Source organism: Phyllostomus discolor, chromosome 12, assembly GCF_004126475.2.
Source record: "Phyllostomus discolor isolate MPI-MPIP mPhyDis1 chromosome 12, mPhyDis1.pri.v3, whole genome shotgun sequence".
NCBI lineage: Eukaryota > Metazoa > Chordata > Mammalia > Chiroptera > Phyllostomidae > Phyllostomus > Phyllostomus discolor.
The window spans coordinates 35,373,749-35,391,843 of NC_040914.2; the positions used below are offsets into that span (position 1 = coordinate 35,373,749).

General features: G+C 43.8%; 1 protein-coding gene across 3 annotated transcripts; it reads left to right on the forward strand.

Annotated features, from left to right (window-relative positions):
• The first annotated feature begins 133 nt into the window (after positions 1 to 133).
• Positions 134 to 17,929, forward strand: LINS1 (lines homolog 1). 3 transcript variants are annotated; one of them, XM_028502324.2, is made up of 7 exons: positions 134 to 1,145; positions 10,323 to 10,810; positions 10,921 to 11,010; positions 11,801 to 11,942; positions 12,370 to 12,960; positions 14,331 to 14,502; positions 16,330 to 17,929. In XM_028502324.2, exons 2-7 carry the CDS (start codon positions 10,427 to 10,429, stop codon positions 17,213 to 17,215), a joined length of 2,265 nt encoding a protein of 754 aa, XP_028358125.1. In that variant the 5' UTR covers positions 134 to 1,145; positions 10,323 to 10,426; the 3' UTR covers positions 17,216 to 17,929. The 3 variants fall into 3 exon arrangements, with proteins under 3 accessions (XP_028358125.1, XP_028358128.1, XP_028358126.1); XM_028502327.2 differs by having other exon boundaries at positions 10,323 to 10,468; XM_028502325.2 differs by having other exon boundaries at positions 134 to 366.
• Positions 17,930 to 18,095: the final 166 nt, after the last annotated feature.

An 18,095-nucleotide genomic window follows, 5' to 3' on the forward strand; every position in this document is an offset into this window, starting at 1 on the left:
GCGACTTGGTTGGTTAGTTGCTTCCTTCTCTCCTCCTTATCCCTAGCAGCCCCACCCCTTGCCTGCCGTAAAGCTGCCGCTCATTCGCGACAGTTAAAGGAGGCGTGCCGATCGAAGCTGGGACCCGTCTCCGATTGGCCTCGCTCACTTTCCCCTCAGCTTCTCCGCGGCGTCTTCCAGTGCCCCGCCCCTAGCGGAGGGACTCAAAGCGGTTGCTAAGAGACACTGTACGCCGAATGGGGCCTCTGCGCATGCGGAAGGAGGGGCCAGCTTGTACTTTCCGTGAACTACGGTGGCCTGGAGGGGGCCGGTGTTCGCTGGAATGGCGGTGTGATGGCAAGCTTCCTTGAATGAGATCTCTGACAGGTAACGGGGATCGGCCGCTGAGCTCGGCGGCCGGGGAGTCGTGTTTGCGGCCGACTAAGAGGCTGGCCTAAGGATTTAAGGTTGGGGAAGCGGCGGTTCCAGGAAGCGAAGAGAGGGGCGCCTTGTCCCACCGCTCCTCGGCGTTTTTCAGTCTGGAGCGCCGGGTCCTGGGCTCGTCTCTGCCCCTTACGCCCCGTTAACTACCAGGCAGAGCATACCTCGCCGAGCGCGGAAGAGAGGACTGTCTTTGGAGCGGCGGTGACTCTTCAGGGGCTTTTCCCCATGAGGATAGCGACCTTCACGGATTGCTGTGGATGAAGGGGGAAAGAAAACAGAAAACGTACGAGATGGACATGTTTATTAAGTGCATTTATTCATTCAAGCAACCGTTCACTGGCCGGGCACTGTTCATGCCGTCAGAGAAACAACAGTGACTAAGAGATGCATATACTCGGGCCCTTGGATCTTTCACTTTTAACAGGGGAGACAGAAAAACACAAAACTAACATTCGGATATATTATATAAAGGAAATCCAGCAGGATAATGGCATCGAGTGTGTCTGGGACGTGATGGCTATTTTAGACAGGTAGTCGGGAAAGCTTTTTGAGGAAGCAACGTTTCCGCAGCGATCTGAATGTGGAGGATCCGGCCACGCCAAGATCTGGGCGGGGGGGGGGAGAAATTTGCAGGCAGGGAGAACCAAAGCGCAAAGCCTCTGACGCTGGAATAACCTTTGCTGTTGATAGGAACTGCAAGAAAGGCCAGCTGGTCCAGCAGAGTGAGTAAGCAGGGAGAATGCTTGGTAATGAGGTTGGGGGTGTGGGACAGCCTGCAGATCTCGCAGGGCCTGCAAGGTCCTGCGAGAAGTTACTGTATCTTATTTATGTTTTGAAAAGGTCTATGAGAACTTCAAGGAGAAGACCAGCTGGGAGACGGGTTCCCCCAAATATGGAAGCCTGGGCAGAGAGTTGACATTGTTTTAAACGAAGTCACCCAATACACCAGATATTTGGCTACCACCAATGTCCTAATTATATAAGAAAAGAAACTTCAATATATGAACTGCTCTATGCAATAAAAACATACTAAGATGTTGTATTGCAGATGGCGGGGGGCACTACAGGCACTTCCAGTTTACCCCAATATTTGCTTTTACATTTTCATTCATTCAGAAATACTCCTGAGCTACGTATTGGCTTATGTAGGCAAACGGGGCTCAGCCCTGCCCAAGGAAGCTTATAATCAAGTGTGAACCAAACTAGAAGATAGTTACAGGCGATGCAGTGAGACCAAAGCTGCGCTATATGCTGACAGAGCATTTGGCAGGGACCCCACCCCTGACTTGCGTATACAGACTGCCTCCCGGAGACGGGAGCTTTCCAAGTTGAAGGCTGAGAGTGGGAAGTAGAAAACTGAGTATGATATAGTCAAAAACAATGGGCTAGGCAAAGTTTGGGACACAGTGTTTCTGAAGAACTCAGAGAAAGCCCGGAACTTCGTTTGTGGGCCGCTGATGTGTGGCGACTCCAATGGTCAGTTCTTGAAGGGCGTACAATGCCATGGTCAGGGGTTTGGACTTGATCCTAAGGAAAGGGGTTTTTAGAAGGAGGTGGGTATAGGGTAGGTCACGGGACGACCACTTAGCAAGGAATCAGTTGCCTTTGTCCAGCGTGGGCGTGGTAGGCTGCAGTAGTAGCGGCGAGGATGGAGGGGAGTGCGGGCGGAATGGTCCTGCCAGATGTCTAATTCTGTTGTAGATGTCTGTTTCTAGTGTGGGTGACCAGGAGATACAGATGCCGTATGCTGAGGTATGGGAAGTACGGTGGAAAACAAGCTTAAGGGGCCGTCGGTGACTTGAGTTTATGCTGACGGTACCTGGGGGAAACTCCCAAGTGGATCTCTGCAGTAGCATTTAGATACCCGAGTACAGAGCCCAGAGGAGAGCTAGGCCCTGGCTGGGGATTCTGGACTTGCTAGTGTGGAGGTTATTGTAACACCACAACACAGTGTGGGGTCAGGAAGCGGGATGCCTCTGGATTGCACGAAGATTGCTTTGGTGATCCAGGGTCCTTTATGGCTCCACGGGAGTTTCAGGGTTGTTTGCTCTACTGCTGAAAAATGCTGTCACAATTTTGATAGGGATTGCGTTGAATCGGTAAATTACTTTGGGTAGAATGGACATTTCAACCATATTGACTCCTCCGGTCCGTGCACATGGAATGTCTTTCCATTTATTTGTGTCTTCCTTAATTAGTTTCATTAAAATCTTGCTTTATACAGGCTTTTTTTACATCTTTGACTAAATTTATTTGCAGGTATTTTTATTCTTTTTAATGCAATCATAAATAAGTAAATATGATTGTTTTCTTAATTTCTCTTCCTGGTATGCATTATTAGTATATAGAAATGCAAGAGATTTTTGTATATTGATGTCGCCAGATACGACATTCCTGAATAGTACTTCTAGCAGCATTTTGGTGAGTCTTTAGGATTTCCTATATATAATGTCATCTGCATGTAGTGACAGTTTTACTTCTTTCCAGTTTAGATGGCTTTTGTTTCTTTTTCTTGCCAAATTGCTCAGGCTAGAACTTCTAATACTGTTTTGAGTAGAAGTGGCCCTAGTAGACACCTTTGTCTTGTTCCTGATCTTAGATGAAAAGCTTTCTGTTTTTCCCCATTAAGTATGATGTTGGCAGTGGCCTTGCCATATATGGCCTTTATTGTGTTGAGGTATGTTCCCTCTACACCCACTTTGTATCAAAAAGGATGTTGAATTTTGTCAAATGCTTTTTTCTGCATTATTAAGGTGATCATATGATTTTTATCCTTCATTGTGTTAATGTGGCCCATTACGCTGACCAATCTGCAGATGTTGAAACATCTTTTGTGTCCCTGGAATAAATCCCACTTGATCATGGTGTGTGATCCTTTTAATACATTTTCAAATTTGGTGCTAATAATTTTGTGAAGGATTTTTTTTCATTGGTATTCATAATTTTCTTGTGGTGCCCTTGTCTGCACGTCTGGATTTGGTATCAGGGTAACATTGACTTTGTGAAATGAGTTTGGAAGTGTTCCCTCCTCTTTTGTAATTTTGGAAGAGTTCATGAAGGGTTTGGTGTCCGTTCTTCTTTACATGTTCGATAGCATTCCCTCTGAAGCCACCTGGTCCCGGACTTTTGAGTGTTGGGAGGGTTCGATGAGTGATTCAGTCTTCTCCGTAGTCATCTGCCTGTTCAGATTTTTTGTGTCTTCACAATTCAGTCTTGGTAGGTTATATGTTTCTAGGAATTTATTTCTTCTAGGTTGTCCAGTTTGTTGGCATAGAAAATGATGTTCAAGCATGAAACAGAAAAGTGGCAAAGCTTTCTAGGCAGAGGGAACGGCGTTATATCAAGACCTAGAGCCAGAAAGGCACCTTTCAAGGGACTAAATGAAGCAGTATTGGCATCCTCTTACTGGATTGTTTAGGTATTTTCACCATAAAAGCCTTGGGCTTTCTCAAACCTTTGAGTGTGTACTACTTTGCCGAGATGGGACAGGTAACCTTATTTTCTCCAGTGAAAATCGAATCTCATTTGTCTGTACAGCATTCAGAATTCAGGAACTGAGTGTGATGTAGGTAGTCTCATTGTCACACTGATGGAGGGTCTTGCCACTGGGGTTGGGTTTTCTTGGGGGGTGGGGCGGGAGGAGGAGGGAAAGGGGCATAGATTGGGAAAGGGGAATGAGTGAAGAAACACTTCATTCTGAAGCATCCCTTAAAAGGTAGAACCATAATTTAGCAACTAAGGGTAGAAACATCTTGTTTTTAGTATTGATACACTAGAGATTTTCCATTTTTCAAAAAAACAAAAACAAAAAAAACTGCATGGCATTATCATGATCAAATACAAACCTAATGCTCTCAGATTCCTTACCAGTCAAATTGGGTAGGTTGGTCAGTGCTTATCAAAGTAGAGTCCCTGGTCCTGTTCGTTCTTGGGTGCTCTTCGCACCCACAGAATCAGAACTGCCAAGGCCCAGCTCTCGTGTTCCAACGAGCCTCCCAGAGGATTCATAAGGTAGAGCTGGAGACCCACTGGTCTAGATCATCTCTGAGACTTGTTTTCTGGAACCAAAGTGCTCTGATTGGAAAGTTCCCCATCTGCACTATGCAAAAAAGTTTGCCCTGGGAATGGTCAGTTTAACAGCACTGTCTGGAAAAGTTCCATAGGGTTATTTTCTGGTGATCCAGTTTATATTACATGCTGCCATCCCTCTGTTATTCCATCCAGGCTTCTGAGAGCAAGACTACTTCATTACTTGTCCAAAACCAATACAGGCTCTTTATGAGTTTATCCAGCAGGCGAACCAGGATGGCCCCAGAGGAGCTGTCAAGTTCAGATGAGTGTGACCTCTTGCTTTTGCCCTGCTTCCCATCTCTGAGACTGCGCCCTCTCCCCTGTTCCCACTCAGAGGCCCCACACCTGTTAGTGGGTGCTTACTACATTTCTTACCAAGAATCCGGCATTGCGGCATTATTTCCAATAGCCAAGCTACGGAAACAACCTCAGTGCCCATCCATGGATGAATGAATAAAGAAACCAACAAAACCCCCCCAAGCTCGTAGATGCAGAATAGGTTGGTGCTTGTCAGAGCTGGGGGCCGGAGGAATGGGAACAAATGGGTAAAGGTGGAAAAAGCTACAAACTGCATTAAGTCCTAGGGAGGTAATGTACAACATGGTGACTATGGTTAGTATCGTCACCATGCGTATCTGAAAGTTTCGGAGAGCGCAGATCTTAAAAGCTCTCATCACAAAAAATAATTATTTTTGGAACTGTGTATGTTGGTGGACATTACTAGAGTTATTGTGGTGACCATTTACATTCATATGTATTTGAACACCTAACATTAATATAATCTTATAAGTCAGTTATAGCTCAATAAAGAAAAGGAAGAAGAATCTGGTAACTAGTGTTTTATATTTGTGCCTGCCTTAAGTTGCTGCCCCCTTAAACATGGGAGAGGATTATAATGTTTTTTTTTTTTTCTCAAAATCAAACCACGTTCATTTAATTTTTAGAAGCAGCCTTATAAAGAATAGAAAAAATAAACATAAAAAAGTAGAGGCAGCCTTACATCGTAAATAGAAGTGCAGAGGAAGGGAAAGAGGTGTGGAGACCTGGCGGGCTGTGGGGCCTGTCCCGTCACGCGCTAACACGCTTAACAGAGCCAGCTGTGGCAATAGAGATACGGGCAGATGTTCACTGGGGCTTATTACAGGGACAGTCACCTGTAATTGAACCCTGCCAGTACCCTGTGACCTGGGTGCTGTCACTATGCCCCCTGAACACAGAAGGAGACTAAGGCTTGGAGGATTACGTGGTGAAGCCACTTGACTCAATCCCAGATCTCAGGCTCTTACGTGTAGACCAGAAAAACACTTACCCGCTGGCCTTCATCATATATTTTAAGTCTTTTATCTATGACTTAATTATCAGGCTCTTCCTTCATGCTAAATATAATAAAATCCTGACGTGTATCTGGGTTCTACAGGTAAGAGTTTAATAAAAAGACGGTTTACCAGCGCATGGAGGGTTCAAGTATCGTCAGTGCTTCAGCAAGTAACCTGGAAACTAGTTACAATAGAAGTAAAAATTATTGGGCCCGGTCCCAGAACTACCGCATCTGAAATCCCTGGGGTACGGCCCTGCAGAGTTCCGGGTGGTTCTGGGGCAGCTGAAACGTGAGCACCGTTGTTTTAAGGAAAAGGCGGGGGGGGGGGGGGGGGGGGGGGGGTGGGTGCTGGTGTACCCCTGGGGCTTGTAACTGCCGCTACCTGCACTAGGCCCGGAGGTAAATAGAAGGCGGAGTTCCAGAAACCTGAAAGAGCTGCCTTCCCCCATCCCCTCCCCTCTCCTCCCCCACCTTCCCCCTCCCCGAAGTTCCTGCTGGAGCCTGTCAGGGCTAGGAGAAAGGCGAAGAGTCTAGCAGGGCAAAGGGAAGGAGCCCAGCCCCAGGCAGGCTCTTTGGAAGGTATCTCTTCCCCCCTCCTTTCTATAGGGGAGGGAGGCGCTTTTGAAATCAAAGCTCATCAGCTTTGATGGCGCAGGTGATAGGGACGATGGGAACCTCTGTCCTTTCCGTTTAGGGGCTTAACCACCCGCATCAGCCTCCCCTAACCTCGCCCCGATATGCAGGCCTCCCCCACCTCCCTAAACTTCCCGTTGAGTCCTAACCAGGCAGGGAATCAGAATCCTAGAAGACAGCCCTGTTTAGAGCACCCCAACCTGTCTCTGGAGAATCTCAGCATCCTCGTCAATGGAGCGATATAGACTTACGAAGCTACAGGCTCTGAAATTCGACTTTCTGGGTTCAAATCCCGACTCTCTGAACTAGCTCCATAACCTGATCTCTGGGTGCCTTACTTTCCTCGTCTGGGACATGGGCCTGATAAGGAAGTTTCCACCTCACGTGGTGGTGGTGAAGCAGTTAATCACTTAGAATAGCGTCTCATACGTATGATAGGCACATGATGAAATTAGGAATTACAATTCCTAAGTCAACTGTATGTGAAGGTGGTTGGGAAATCCATTCTTTTTATATCAAGACACACAGGGTTCTTCAGTAATAGAATGCAAACTTAAAATAGTTTCCAGTGTTTAAACAGTGCACGAGAGACTTCAGATTCCATGCTTGTAACGGGTAACCCCCTGGCCCCTGGCATGGAGGTTTGCTGTCTTCTGCCAAGAGGAACTTTCTGAGAAAACTCGGAGAAGCACTCATTTGCCCTAATGAGGCCGCTCCTAATACTTGTTTCCTTTCTGGGCCCCACAGCGCTTGCTCGCTCGCTCTCTCTCTCTCTCTCTCTCTCTCTCTCTCTCTCTCTCATCACTCTGGCTGGCTTCACAGCTCCCCAGCTTGTTGAGCACCCTTCACCAGACACTTTGCCTTGTTAGAGTCTCTGAAAAACCGGGTGCCTGAGGGGTCACCTTCCTCCAGGTCAGGGTGGCAATGCAGCCTGAGGCCACCAACCTTGGAGCCGCCACTTCAGCGGGGGAAAAAAACAAAAAGTGTGGTGGTTTAAATTCCCTAGTTTTCTCAAAATGTGCCCTTTCTTTTGATGCTATAATTGGTGGTTGTTTTTGTAAAAAACAACAAAGACTTAAAAAAAAAAAAAAACAACAACTGCAGTTCTCAATGCTCAGTGGGCTGCCCACAGATATTTATTTTAATGCGGGTTGCTCTGGCCAGCATTAATGTTTTAGAAGACTGTAATTAGGAGGTTTATGCTGAGTCACAACAGAAGCAGCCTAGCCCCTATTTTCTTCATTCGTTCGTTACCTGCCTGGCATCGTGACCCCTAGTGGAGGCTTGGTGGTTTTCCTCTGCCTGTAAAGGGTCATTTTGAATCTGTATCTTAATAGAAAGTTTCTAACTTTTCAGTCTGATTTCTCCCAACCATCCTTGGCAAAAGCCGTGATGGGAAACAGCTCATTCCCACCCCCACCTCCCCGACCCCTGCAAAATACCTTTGTTTATTGGCATTCGCTTTTTTGTGTGTGTGCTGAAATGATGAAGTCATTTGACATGGCCCTTTTTCTAGGTGGAAAGTGTTTAAATAACAGCAGTTTCATTCTCCTGTAGGGTGAAACTGAAGGAGAAACTTAGATTTATATATTCTTAGAATTATTTTACTGCTATAGCATTGAAATAAAGATAATTCCATTTGTGGTGGAAAATGATAATGAGTTCAGAATGTGTTATGAGTTATAACCTAAAATAGTCTGTTGTCATAGAGTATTTGACATAAAAATGTCAGTAGTTTATTGGGAAGAAATGGGTACAATAGAGGTAGGCTTTGAAGTGGAATATGAAAACTAATTCCTGACGGGTGGCTGACAAAATAAACAAGACAATTAGATGATTGTATCTAGGCTGTTGCAACAGGAAAATGCTCATTACTGGGAAACCTCTCAAAGGAGGAAAAATGACGGGTCTTATAAGACAAGGGTATCATCAGTGAGAAAGGGTGGCCTGAGTCCTATTGGGAGTGTGGCCCTTCCTGGGCAGCCCTGTCTTGGAACACCTGTGCTTGTCCATTTCTGATTTGTGGAACTGCGGGGCCCAGGCCAGGTTTCTCGCTGTTCAAGGGAACAGGGTTGCTGATGCTTAGTTATGTTGTAAATCACAGGGCATGCACTCTGCAGTTTGAAAATAGGAATCAGAGGAAACTTAACAAAAGTTTTATTCGTAACTTTATGTACAACTCTATAGGCTTCTTAATATTTATTTCTGCGCCAGAGGACTAAAATAGGGCAGCTCTGTCTTCTGGGGGTGATCAGGAACTGAAATTCCTCGGAAGCTAAAAAGCACGGGGCAGAAACCAGCGGAGAGGGAGGTTTGCAGACCGAGGGCAGGTCTGTGGGCCTTACTGCGTGGGTGGGACCCAGTATAAATGGCGGGGGGCAGGAGCAGGAAGCCCTCTGAGAGGTCTTTTCCTGTGAGGAAGGAGGTTCAGCGTGGACAGGGCATTCACAAATGAACCAGGAAACTGTGGATTTTGTTCAAGGATAAATGAGGACATCATCATCATGGCCCACATAAAAGGAATGGGTGTCCATCATCTTATTTAACTCATGAATTCATGAAAGAACCAGGTAGATGGCACAACCATTTCTACAGTTAAAGAACCACAACTTTACCTGGAGGAACTGAAGGTCGAGATGTGTTTATAAACGCAAGCGAAGCTGGCTTTTCCCGCTGCAGGGACTTTGGCCCCAGCCCTAGCCGTGCATTTGCATGTGTATAGACGAGATCATTTGCATTGCTATTGGTCGTAATTTACCGAGGTGTAAAGTGGCTGCTAGGGGCGGGCAGAACTTAGCCTTTTGGGACCAGATAATTCCCAGAGGCACGGGCCTTTCATTGAAAGGATATTTGCTAACCTCTGCTTGTGCCAGAGTCTTCAAGTTTTCCTTGCCCTGCTTACTCTAGGGTAACTGCACTCCATCTGATAATCATCTGTAACTGATTGCCATTTTCTCCACTTTGGAAGTCATCTCTGACCCTAAACCAGGGGTGTCAAACTCCTTGTCACCAGGGGCCACATCAGCGTCGTGGTTGCCTTCAAAGGGCCGAATGTAATTTTAGGACTGTGGAAATGTAACTACTCCTTAGCTAGGGGCAAGGAGCCCGGCACTGAACAAGGTGCCGGGCCCAATAAAACCAGGTGGAAGGCTGGATTCGGCCCGAAGGCCTTGTGTTTGCCACCTGTGCCCTAAATGGTTCTGGGACAACCAGATGTCCGCATTTGCATCTGGTTACAAAAGATAGTTTACTCACGCTTGGATTGCTTTGTCTTAACATCTTGTGTCTTTCCTGGGATGGCAGCTTTGTAACTTTTATTTAATGGTTGAAATGATGACCAAGATCTCTTTGTATTTTGTAACTTGAAGTTGGAAATTACTCAGCGATAAGCACATAGCTTCCTAACTTTAGGTCTTCATGTATAAGTTAGTGGAAGGTGGAGGAGGTTCGTGAATTGGAGTTTGCTAGGTGGTTTCCAACCGGGAGGATTTCACCTCCCCAGGGAGCGCTAGTGTTATCTTAGTGGGCGAGGGCCAGGGATGCTGCTCCACTTCCCGCAATGCACAGGGGAGCTTCTCCAGCAATGCTACCAGCAGCAAGCGTGAGAAACCGTGTTAGCCCTTTGAAGATGGTTAGAGGAACGCTGTGATAAAATTAAAGATAATTTTTATGGCCTTAAATCTGTATGGAAAACATACATTTTTGTTTTTATGGACTTCAAACAATGTTCTTTTTACCGACACTCCATTTTAGAAATCAAGCAACCAACGTGACCTTTAATTTAAGAGACTAAATGACTCAGTGGAAACAGATACCTTTCCCTTATACTATGATGTATGTAACACTTATAATTTTAAAATTACTGTTCCTATTTTAGGTTTCACGGAAGAGACACGCCTTACAGATTCGTCACATTTCCAAGTTCCATAGTTACCATTTGGAATTGTCAAACTTCCTAGAAAATATATTTTGGCTATCAAAATGGAAGACTTCTTGGAAGTTCTAGAACAATTATACAAGAAGGTACTACGTGGAGCCGCACTTGAACATGACACCCAGGGTTACGTCTGTTATCTCAACCCCGCGTGGCCAGACCAAGATGGCTCCCCAGCCAGCTCCTCTGCATGCGCAGACAGCCCTGGCGTCCGGGGCGAGTGCCAGCAGTCCCCCGCCGCTTTGAGTCCCACCTCCACAGCCCCTGTGGGTTTGAAGATCAGGGCCCAGGAAACAGCACTTCTTCAGCTAACTGTGGTCCAGGTGATGGTGACCAGGATACTGTCTGTCGAGACCGCGTTCCGTGCCAAACAGAGATACAGAGAGATCGTGAAAATTCTCTTACAGTCCTCTGACTTTGATTCTAAATTAGTAAGCCATTTGCTTTTTATAGGTTAAATATTTTTTCCGATCTGCATTTTTAAAGTAATGGTTTTAAAACCAGCAGCAATAGTGGGTAAATTTATTTTGTTTTCCTGTAGACCTGTATGTTCCAAAGCTCCGATAAACTGTTATCTCACATGGCTGCAAAGTGCCTTGCGTTACTTCTGTATTTCCGATTGAAAGAAAAGGTCAGTAATCAAACTACGTTATTGTGCCTCTCCTGGTTTCTTTAAAATTACTCTTTGGCATCCAGTTTTACCCTTCAAATATTTGAATCAATGACACATTTGCTAACATAGTAGCCTGTAAATCCACAAAAGTATAAGAATGCAATAATGTGATGGTGACTTGTATTGAGGATTAGAATTTTAAATATGTTGTAACTCATTATAAATCAGACTCTTAACCCGAGGTCGGAGGGTCTATAACCTCAGATTCTCAAAGGAGTAGGTAGGCTTAAATGAATGAATGAATGGTTAGGAACCTGTGCCTGAGACCAAGACCATTTCTACAGGTTACTATAAATAAATTCTAAGAATGGTCCTCAGTATAATGAAAAAAATTACTAAATTGAACATCACATTTTTCTCTTCTGAATTAGTTAATAAATCTAAGCTTCTGCTGACTTTCAGCTACAAATGCTTGTTCCTTTCTGAAAATAACATTATTTTCTGAATGCCAAAAATGTGGTATTTGTGGCAGAAAATTTGGAAAATGAGAAAAATATAAAGAGCAAAATAAAAATTGCACATTTCACCACCTAGAGATAACCACTGCTGATATTTTCTTGTTCCCTTTTGGTCCTTTATTTCTATGACATACTGAATTTTGACTTAAAGAATATTGAGATATCTGTGTCCTTGTTTTAACAAGTACACTTTAAAAGAAAAACAGTGTTGTACAGAGTTGTATACAATAGGTGATTTGTAATCATAAAGAAAATATTATAACTTACCATAAAAATGTTCTCACTTGTAGATAACGTTAAGTAATTCCTGGATTACTTTTTGCCAAAGAAATCTTTGTGAATACTCTGAAAACGAGGAAGTAGTGTACTGCCTCTACACTCTTACTGCTGTGATAAAAGAAATCTTCAAAGACACACGTTCACAAAAAACAGGTACGGCTTGTATTCCCTGTAAGCAATCGTCATTATCTTGCTCCCAAGGAGAATTGTACTTATAACAAAGAGTAAAACTTACTTTATGACATGTGATCTGTCCTGAAGTATGAAAAACTAAAGAATCTCACCCCCTTTTTTTGATCGAGGATAACTTTTTAAAGGAAAACAAATTTAAAGCTTTCCATTATTATATATCCCTAGCATAATTGGATGCTATGGTTATTTATAAAGTGGATATGAACTGTGGCTGTTAGCTGTTAGTGTATCTTCATTTGTTCACATTGAACAAATGTGATGGAGGTAAACAATGCTATACATTTTCATCTTGTAAAGCGATACCATTGATAAAAATTGAATAGTAAAAGTGTGTTTTAAGAAGGCTGTGTTTTTCCTCTTGTTCATAATTACTCTTTCTTAATTGCAGAAATTCTAAAGCAGTTCCTGACTCCTTTGGATGCGACTTTTGAAGTCTTTTACAATTCCTTATTTTCTCAGCATTTGGCAAACCTCCAAGACACTTCTAAAATAGTGAACAGCTTGATATATTTTCTGGAATTGCTTGAACTTCTTATAGCTTCCAGGATCCACCTGGGGTTGCATTTCCCCTGCCAGAGGATTTTCTTTTTGAAACCTTCCTGTGTACTGCACGTTATTACCTGGCTGATTCAGGCCTTCGTCAAAAGGAAGTTCATCATTTTCATTAAAAAGTGCCTTCTCCGGAAAGTGGGCGAAGACCTTTGTCGGGGACCTGTCGCTGCCTTCATGCCACCAGATGAGCATTTAGATGGGGACATGCTGGCCCTAGCTGATGCCGTTCTGCAAGCTGTGGGTTCGGGTTTACTGAAGACTTTGTCTGTCCATGGGAAACCTTCCTGCTTTGGAGGCGGTGAAGTTCAGCCTGGCTGTGAGTGTCTCCCTGGTCCAGATCACGTGATCCTGAGAGCAGCCAGCTTGCTGCTCATTAAATCCTTAGACATCAAGTTTCAAAACTGTGCTTCAGCAAAGGAGATGAAAGGTAATTTTCCTAACTCCTTTAGCATGCAAAATAATGGGTAATTACTAAAGTAAAATTATTCGTAATTATCAAATCTCAGAACTCTACTTCTACTAATTTAAGCTATTGTATATGAAATCCAAGTAATAATTTGTCAGATTTTCCTAAAAAGAAAAGAAAATTAGAATTACCTTAAGAAACGCCTACTTTTGAGGGGGGGGGGCTAAGCTGAATTTGCATAGCATAATTAATGACTAGGGTTAAAAAAAGGGAGGTGTTATGTCACTGCAAAGTAAGTGACATGAGTCAACTCATATGTGGATATCTGTAGTAATTTCAAATTTGCCTTCATAAAATTGATATATCTACTAATGTGTAGAAAGTTACGTTGATGGAGAAATTGTTGCATATAATTTTCACCTCAGAGTCCAGGGACCACCATTTAAAGTATGATATTCAATTGAGGTGTTGGGTGTCTTCATTTTCCTCCTTTTCATGCGAGAAAAATGAAGAGTAAGCATCTCTAAACAGGCAGCACATGGTTTTAGTGACAGGTTTGACTTGTAAGCAGTTGCTTCCCTGAATTGCTTTGGACATCATTTTGCTGGTAGTAACAATTTGTTGGATATGATTCTGTGCAGTTATAATTCACAACACTAGGTGGCGTGTGTTATATAATTCAGAGTTCTAAATTGCAGTTGAAACTTCCCAAAACCTCTTTGTTTTTTGTGCTTGATAGTAGTACTGTCTTTAAATGCTTTAAACAAACAAGAAAAATTGTGTTACTTTTAAAGCAAAATTATTTCCGTTTTGTTGCATTGTTGCCACTAGTAACAGACAGCTGTTGTCTACTGCTCACTCTGTTGTCTGCCGCTCATTCATTTACATGCTTTTGGCAAGAATTCATGTAGCTTTTATTTCTCAAAGATGACTAGTTATTTGGCAATTGTAGCAAATAGACAATCTGCCTGTACATTTTAACAGTATTCTATCGAGTGAGTCACTTTTTTTCTCTGAAGCTGTTTCCTAATTTGCAAAATTGAGATAATCCCTAACTTGGAGACATTTGGAAGTGTGAATTATAATAATGCATTTTTAAAAGATTGTATTTATTTATTTTTAGAGAAGGGGAAGGGAAGGAGAAAGAGGGGGAGAGAAACATCAATGTGCGGTTGCCTTTCACACGCCCCCTACTGGGGACCTGACCCGAACCCAGGCATGTGCCCTGACTGGGAATCAAACTGGCAACCATTTGCTTCACAGGCTGGCACTCAATCCACTGAGCCATACCAGCCAGAACTAATAACTATCATTATGTATAAGATAAGTAGGCAAAATATGAATGTACTCATAAACTGTTGCCTATGCTTTGAAATTGTTATTTTTTGAAGTTGATTTACAGAGGTTCATGTCAGAGTTGCTGGCCTTCTTAAAGCCCCACCTTGAGCCCTCTGTGTGGTCACAGCATCCGTGCGAGTGGCTGTCCCGGGTCTTCATAGAACAAGACGATGACATGCTGGAGGCTGCCAAAGCCTCCATGGGCATCTTCCTAAAATTGAGCAGGTTGGTATGTTTTAAAGTGATTTTACTAACTGCGTGCCAGGAAAGCAGACAACATTTTTAATACCGTTGCTGGACCTACTATTTACTTTCCATCATTAGAAGGGGAAGAAAAATTCCCTAACAAGCTTGTGGTTTCCTTATAAGTTCCAGTTCCTTTCTTTTAACTCAGCCCCGCATGAAAACGAGATTGTTCCTGAGCGGTCATTGAAAACTTGGTGGGCCAGGCAGACCCAGGGTGGCAGGACCAGACTGGGATCAGAGAACACGGGCTCTGGCGTGGCCTCACCGCTGTGCCGCCCGTGCGGTGCGGAGCAAGTTAGTACCCTCCTCGGCATCTTCCTCTAACTGATGTTTGAGGACTGTGTTTGCCTCTCAGACTATCTCCTCCACACTGAGCTCCTACAAGGTGACTTTTGCCTTTGTAAAGACAAGTCCAAACCGGTTAGTCATCAAAGAAGCTGTTCAGAGTCCTCATGTGAGTGTACAGTTGAACTGGAGCAGATATCATCTTGAAGCAAATCTCTGAAATCGATTATGAAGTTATGTCACTGATGGCATTTTATACTGATTCTGTTTCTGTTTATTAAAACAGCTGTGCTTGGGGTCCTATCTTCTCGTGGCAAATAACCTGTAGTTGGTTATGAAGTTAATAACTGATGACCTTGTACACGATTTCTGCTCCTGCTTTACTCCAGCCCTGACGTCCTTGCTCTATTCCCATTTCTTTCTTGGCCCCAGAGGAAGGGCCGTCTCCCTGATGATCGGTGGTGCAGTCCTGCACTGCCAGCCCTGACTGGTGTTTTGACCCCGCCGGCCGTGGCTGCCTTCAGACTGGGAGTGTTTGGGGCCAGTTTCCGAAAGGGTCTAATCAAGAACACAGAATTCCTGCATGTGATTTGAATTAGGCTCAGAAATGGTCAAACACACATTTCATCTGAACGCACATGCCTTTCAGAATAATCTCCGTTGTGCTCAAAGCCGGCTGCTTGCCACTCGGAGAGGGGGAGCCTCTGAATTAAATTCACTTTGTATGTGAATTTCTAACTCTCTTAACCTCGGTTCATTGTGTCCAGAGAGGCATGTGTGTGTGCCATATGTATTTTTTAAGGTAATTGTATTAGTTAGGATTGTTTGGCTGTAAATGATAGAAACCAACACCAAAATTGGAATTTATTGGCTATTCTATGCAAAAATTAGAATTTATCGGCCCTTAATTGGGAATTCTAAAGGGCCAAGTTGGCATCAGGCATAAGTGTATATACTGGGCTTCAGCTGATGCCATTGATTATGTCTCTTTCTCTCTCACAGCTCTGGATTCGTCCTCAGGTAGGCCCACTAGCAGCAGTCCCAGGGGACATCTGATTGGCTGTGTGGGTCATAGGTTCATATCAGAACCAGTCATGGTGGCCAGGAGCATGGGGTACTCTGATTGGTCATCTGGGTCACATGCCAACCCCCGATCAGGAGTGTGGAAGGAACAGAAGGAAGTTGGGGTGCAGCTCCACCTTACCCTCCTTACCACACGGGATCAGTGGTAACCTGTAGGAATGGAGACATCTGGGGTCAAGGGGCGGGAGACAGAGTACTTACGTTAGGCACATAAACTAGAACTACTGAAGTCAGTGATTTTGTTTATTTTTATTGAGTCAGATTTATATATAAAGTTTGTGGAGAAAGAGATGGGCTTGGATTTGTTTTTCTTTTAAAATAACACGTAGATTAGAAAAGTAATCTGGTAGGTCACTTTATTATAGGTGAATTATATCTGCCTAAACTTATTTTTGTAAAAAGTCATTAATCTGGGGTCTCCTGTATCTTTATTTTCAGAGAATATGAAGCTGCTGAAAGTTTGACCCAAGAAAAAGAACTGTGGCACCACCACACACACGAAAACGGCTATAACCCACACTGTATTTTTTTATTCTTTTTAAAAAATATAGCATTTGATTCTACCGTTCTTCTGGACTTTTTGATTTCATCAGAAACCTGCTTTCTTGAATATTTTGTCAGATATTTAAAATTACTGCTCCAAGACTGGGGTACATTTCTCACCATTTGCAAGGACTTTGATGTAATGGACTCTAACGAGAGCACGAATATTTGTGGTTGTATCTCCTCACTTGGCCACGACCGAAGCAGCAACCAGACAGAAATCAGCCTTTTGGCGGCTCTTGGCAGTCACAGGAATGCTCCTGCCCGTGACTCCTGGGCTGCTGGTGCTGCTTCCGAACCACAGAACCTGGTTGTCATATCCCCGGAGACCCACGCCACACCCCCGGCTAGTCGCCTGTCCTCCCCGCAACCTTCTCAGAGCCTGGTAGATTACGACAGCTCTGATGATTCTGAAGTAGAATCCACAGACCTGTGTTCAGCAAATAGTAAACAGACATCTTTACACCAGGAAGCAGTGAAGAAAACTCAGGACATGGTCGGAACAAGCGGGGATGAAAAAGAACTTAATCTGGAGCTTCCGTCAAGGCCTGTGTTTCCGAAAGAATCTAATACTCCTTCCTCTGTTGCCCATGACACAGCCCCAGATAACACTGTCCATGAAGCAGGAATATCTTACAGAACAGTAAAATGCTTCGAACAGCTACAAGGTGCCATTTACCGTTTGCAGAAGAAAAATCTTTTCCCGTATAACCCAACAGCGCTTTTGAAGTTGTTGAAACAGATTGAGGCAAAATGTAATAAAAGTATGAACGCTTTGTAAACCAGTGGTATTCCATTTTCTGGAACTGTTTTGCCTTGGTGGGATAATAGTAAAAAAGAAAACCTGAAAAAAAGGGTTTTCTAAAGTAAGTCTTTCTTTTTGCTTATCGGAAGCAGCTTAGTGACTTAAAAATGATCAGTCACTTGATACAGTTTTGCACCACTTGAAAGGGTTCTTGTATCTGTTTGCTAGGGCTGTATAACAAATTACTGCAAATTGGAGACCTAATAGAAATTGATGATCTCATAGTTCTGGAGGCGTCAACTCCAACGTCAAGGCATGGCATGACCATGCTTTATCTCAAGATCCCAGGGAAGAATCCTCCCTCACCTCTTCAATAGCTGCCGGCATTTGCTGGCAGTCCTGAGTGTCCCTTGACTGGTACCCGTGTCAGTCACATCTCTTCCTCCATTGTCCCTGTTGCTTGTTTTCCCTTGGTGTCTGTGTGTATCCAGTGTCCCTCTTACAAGGTCGCCAAGCATTGGATCAGGGCCCACCGTCATCCAGTGTGGCCTCATCTTACCCATTTCCAAATGAGGCCACATTTACAGGTTTGGGGTGGACATGAATTCGGGGGGACACTAACCCAGTACAGTCATCATTTCCTCCAGGCTGTGTTACGTAAAAATTGTAAATCTTAGCAATTTTTTAAAAAGCGGTAATTAGCTCTATGTATATGTGTGTGGATGGTCTATGAACAGGGACTAGTCTTTTTAAAAATTGTTAAACCCTAGGTAATTTTGCTATTTAGAAATCTGAAACATCCTTAAATTTTTTTAAATGATCCTTTTGTAGAGGAATATAAGGAAGACAGCCTACTAGACTTAAAGACTGGTAGTCAAAACAGGTCAGTACTCATTCAGGCACAAATGGAAAGATC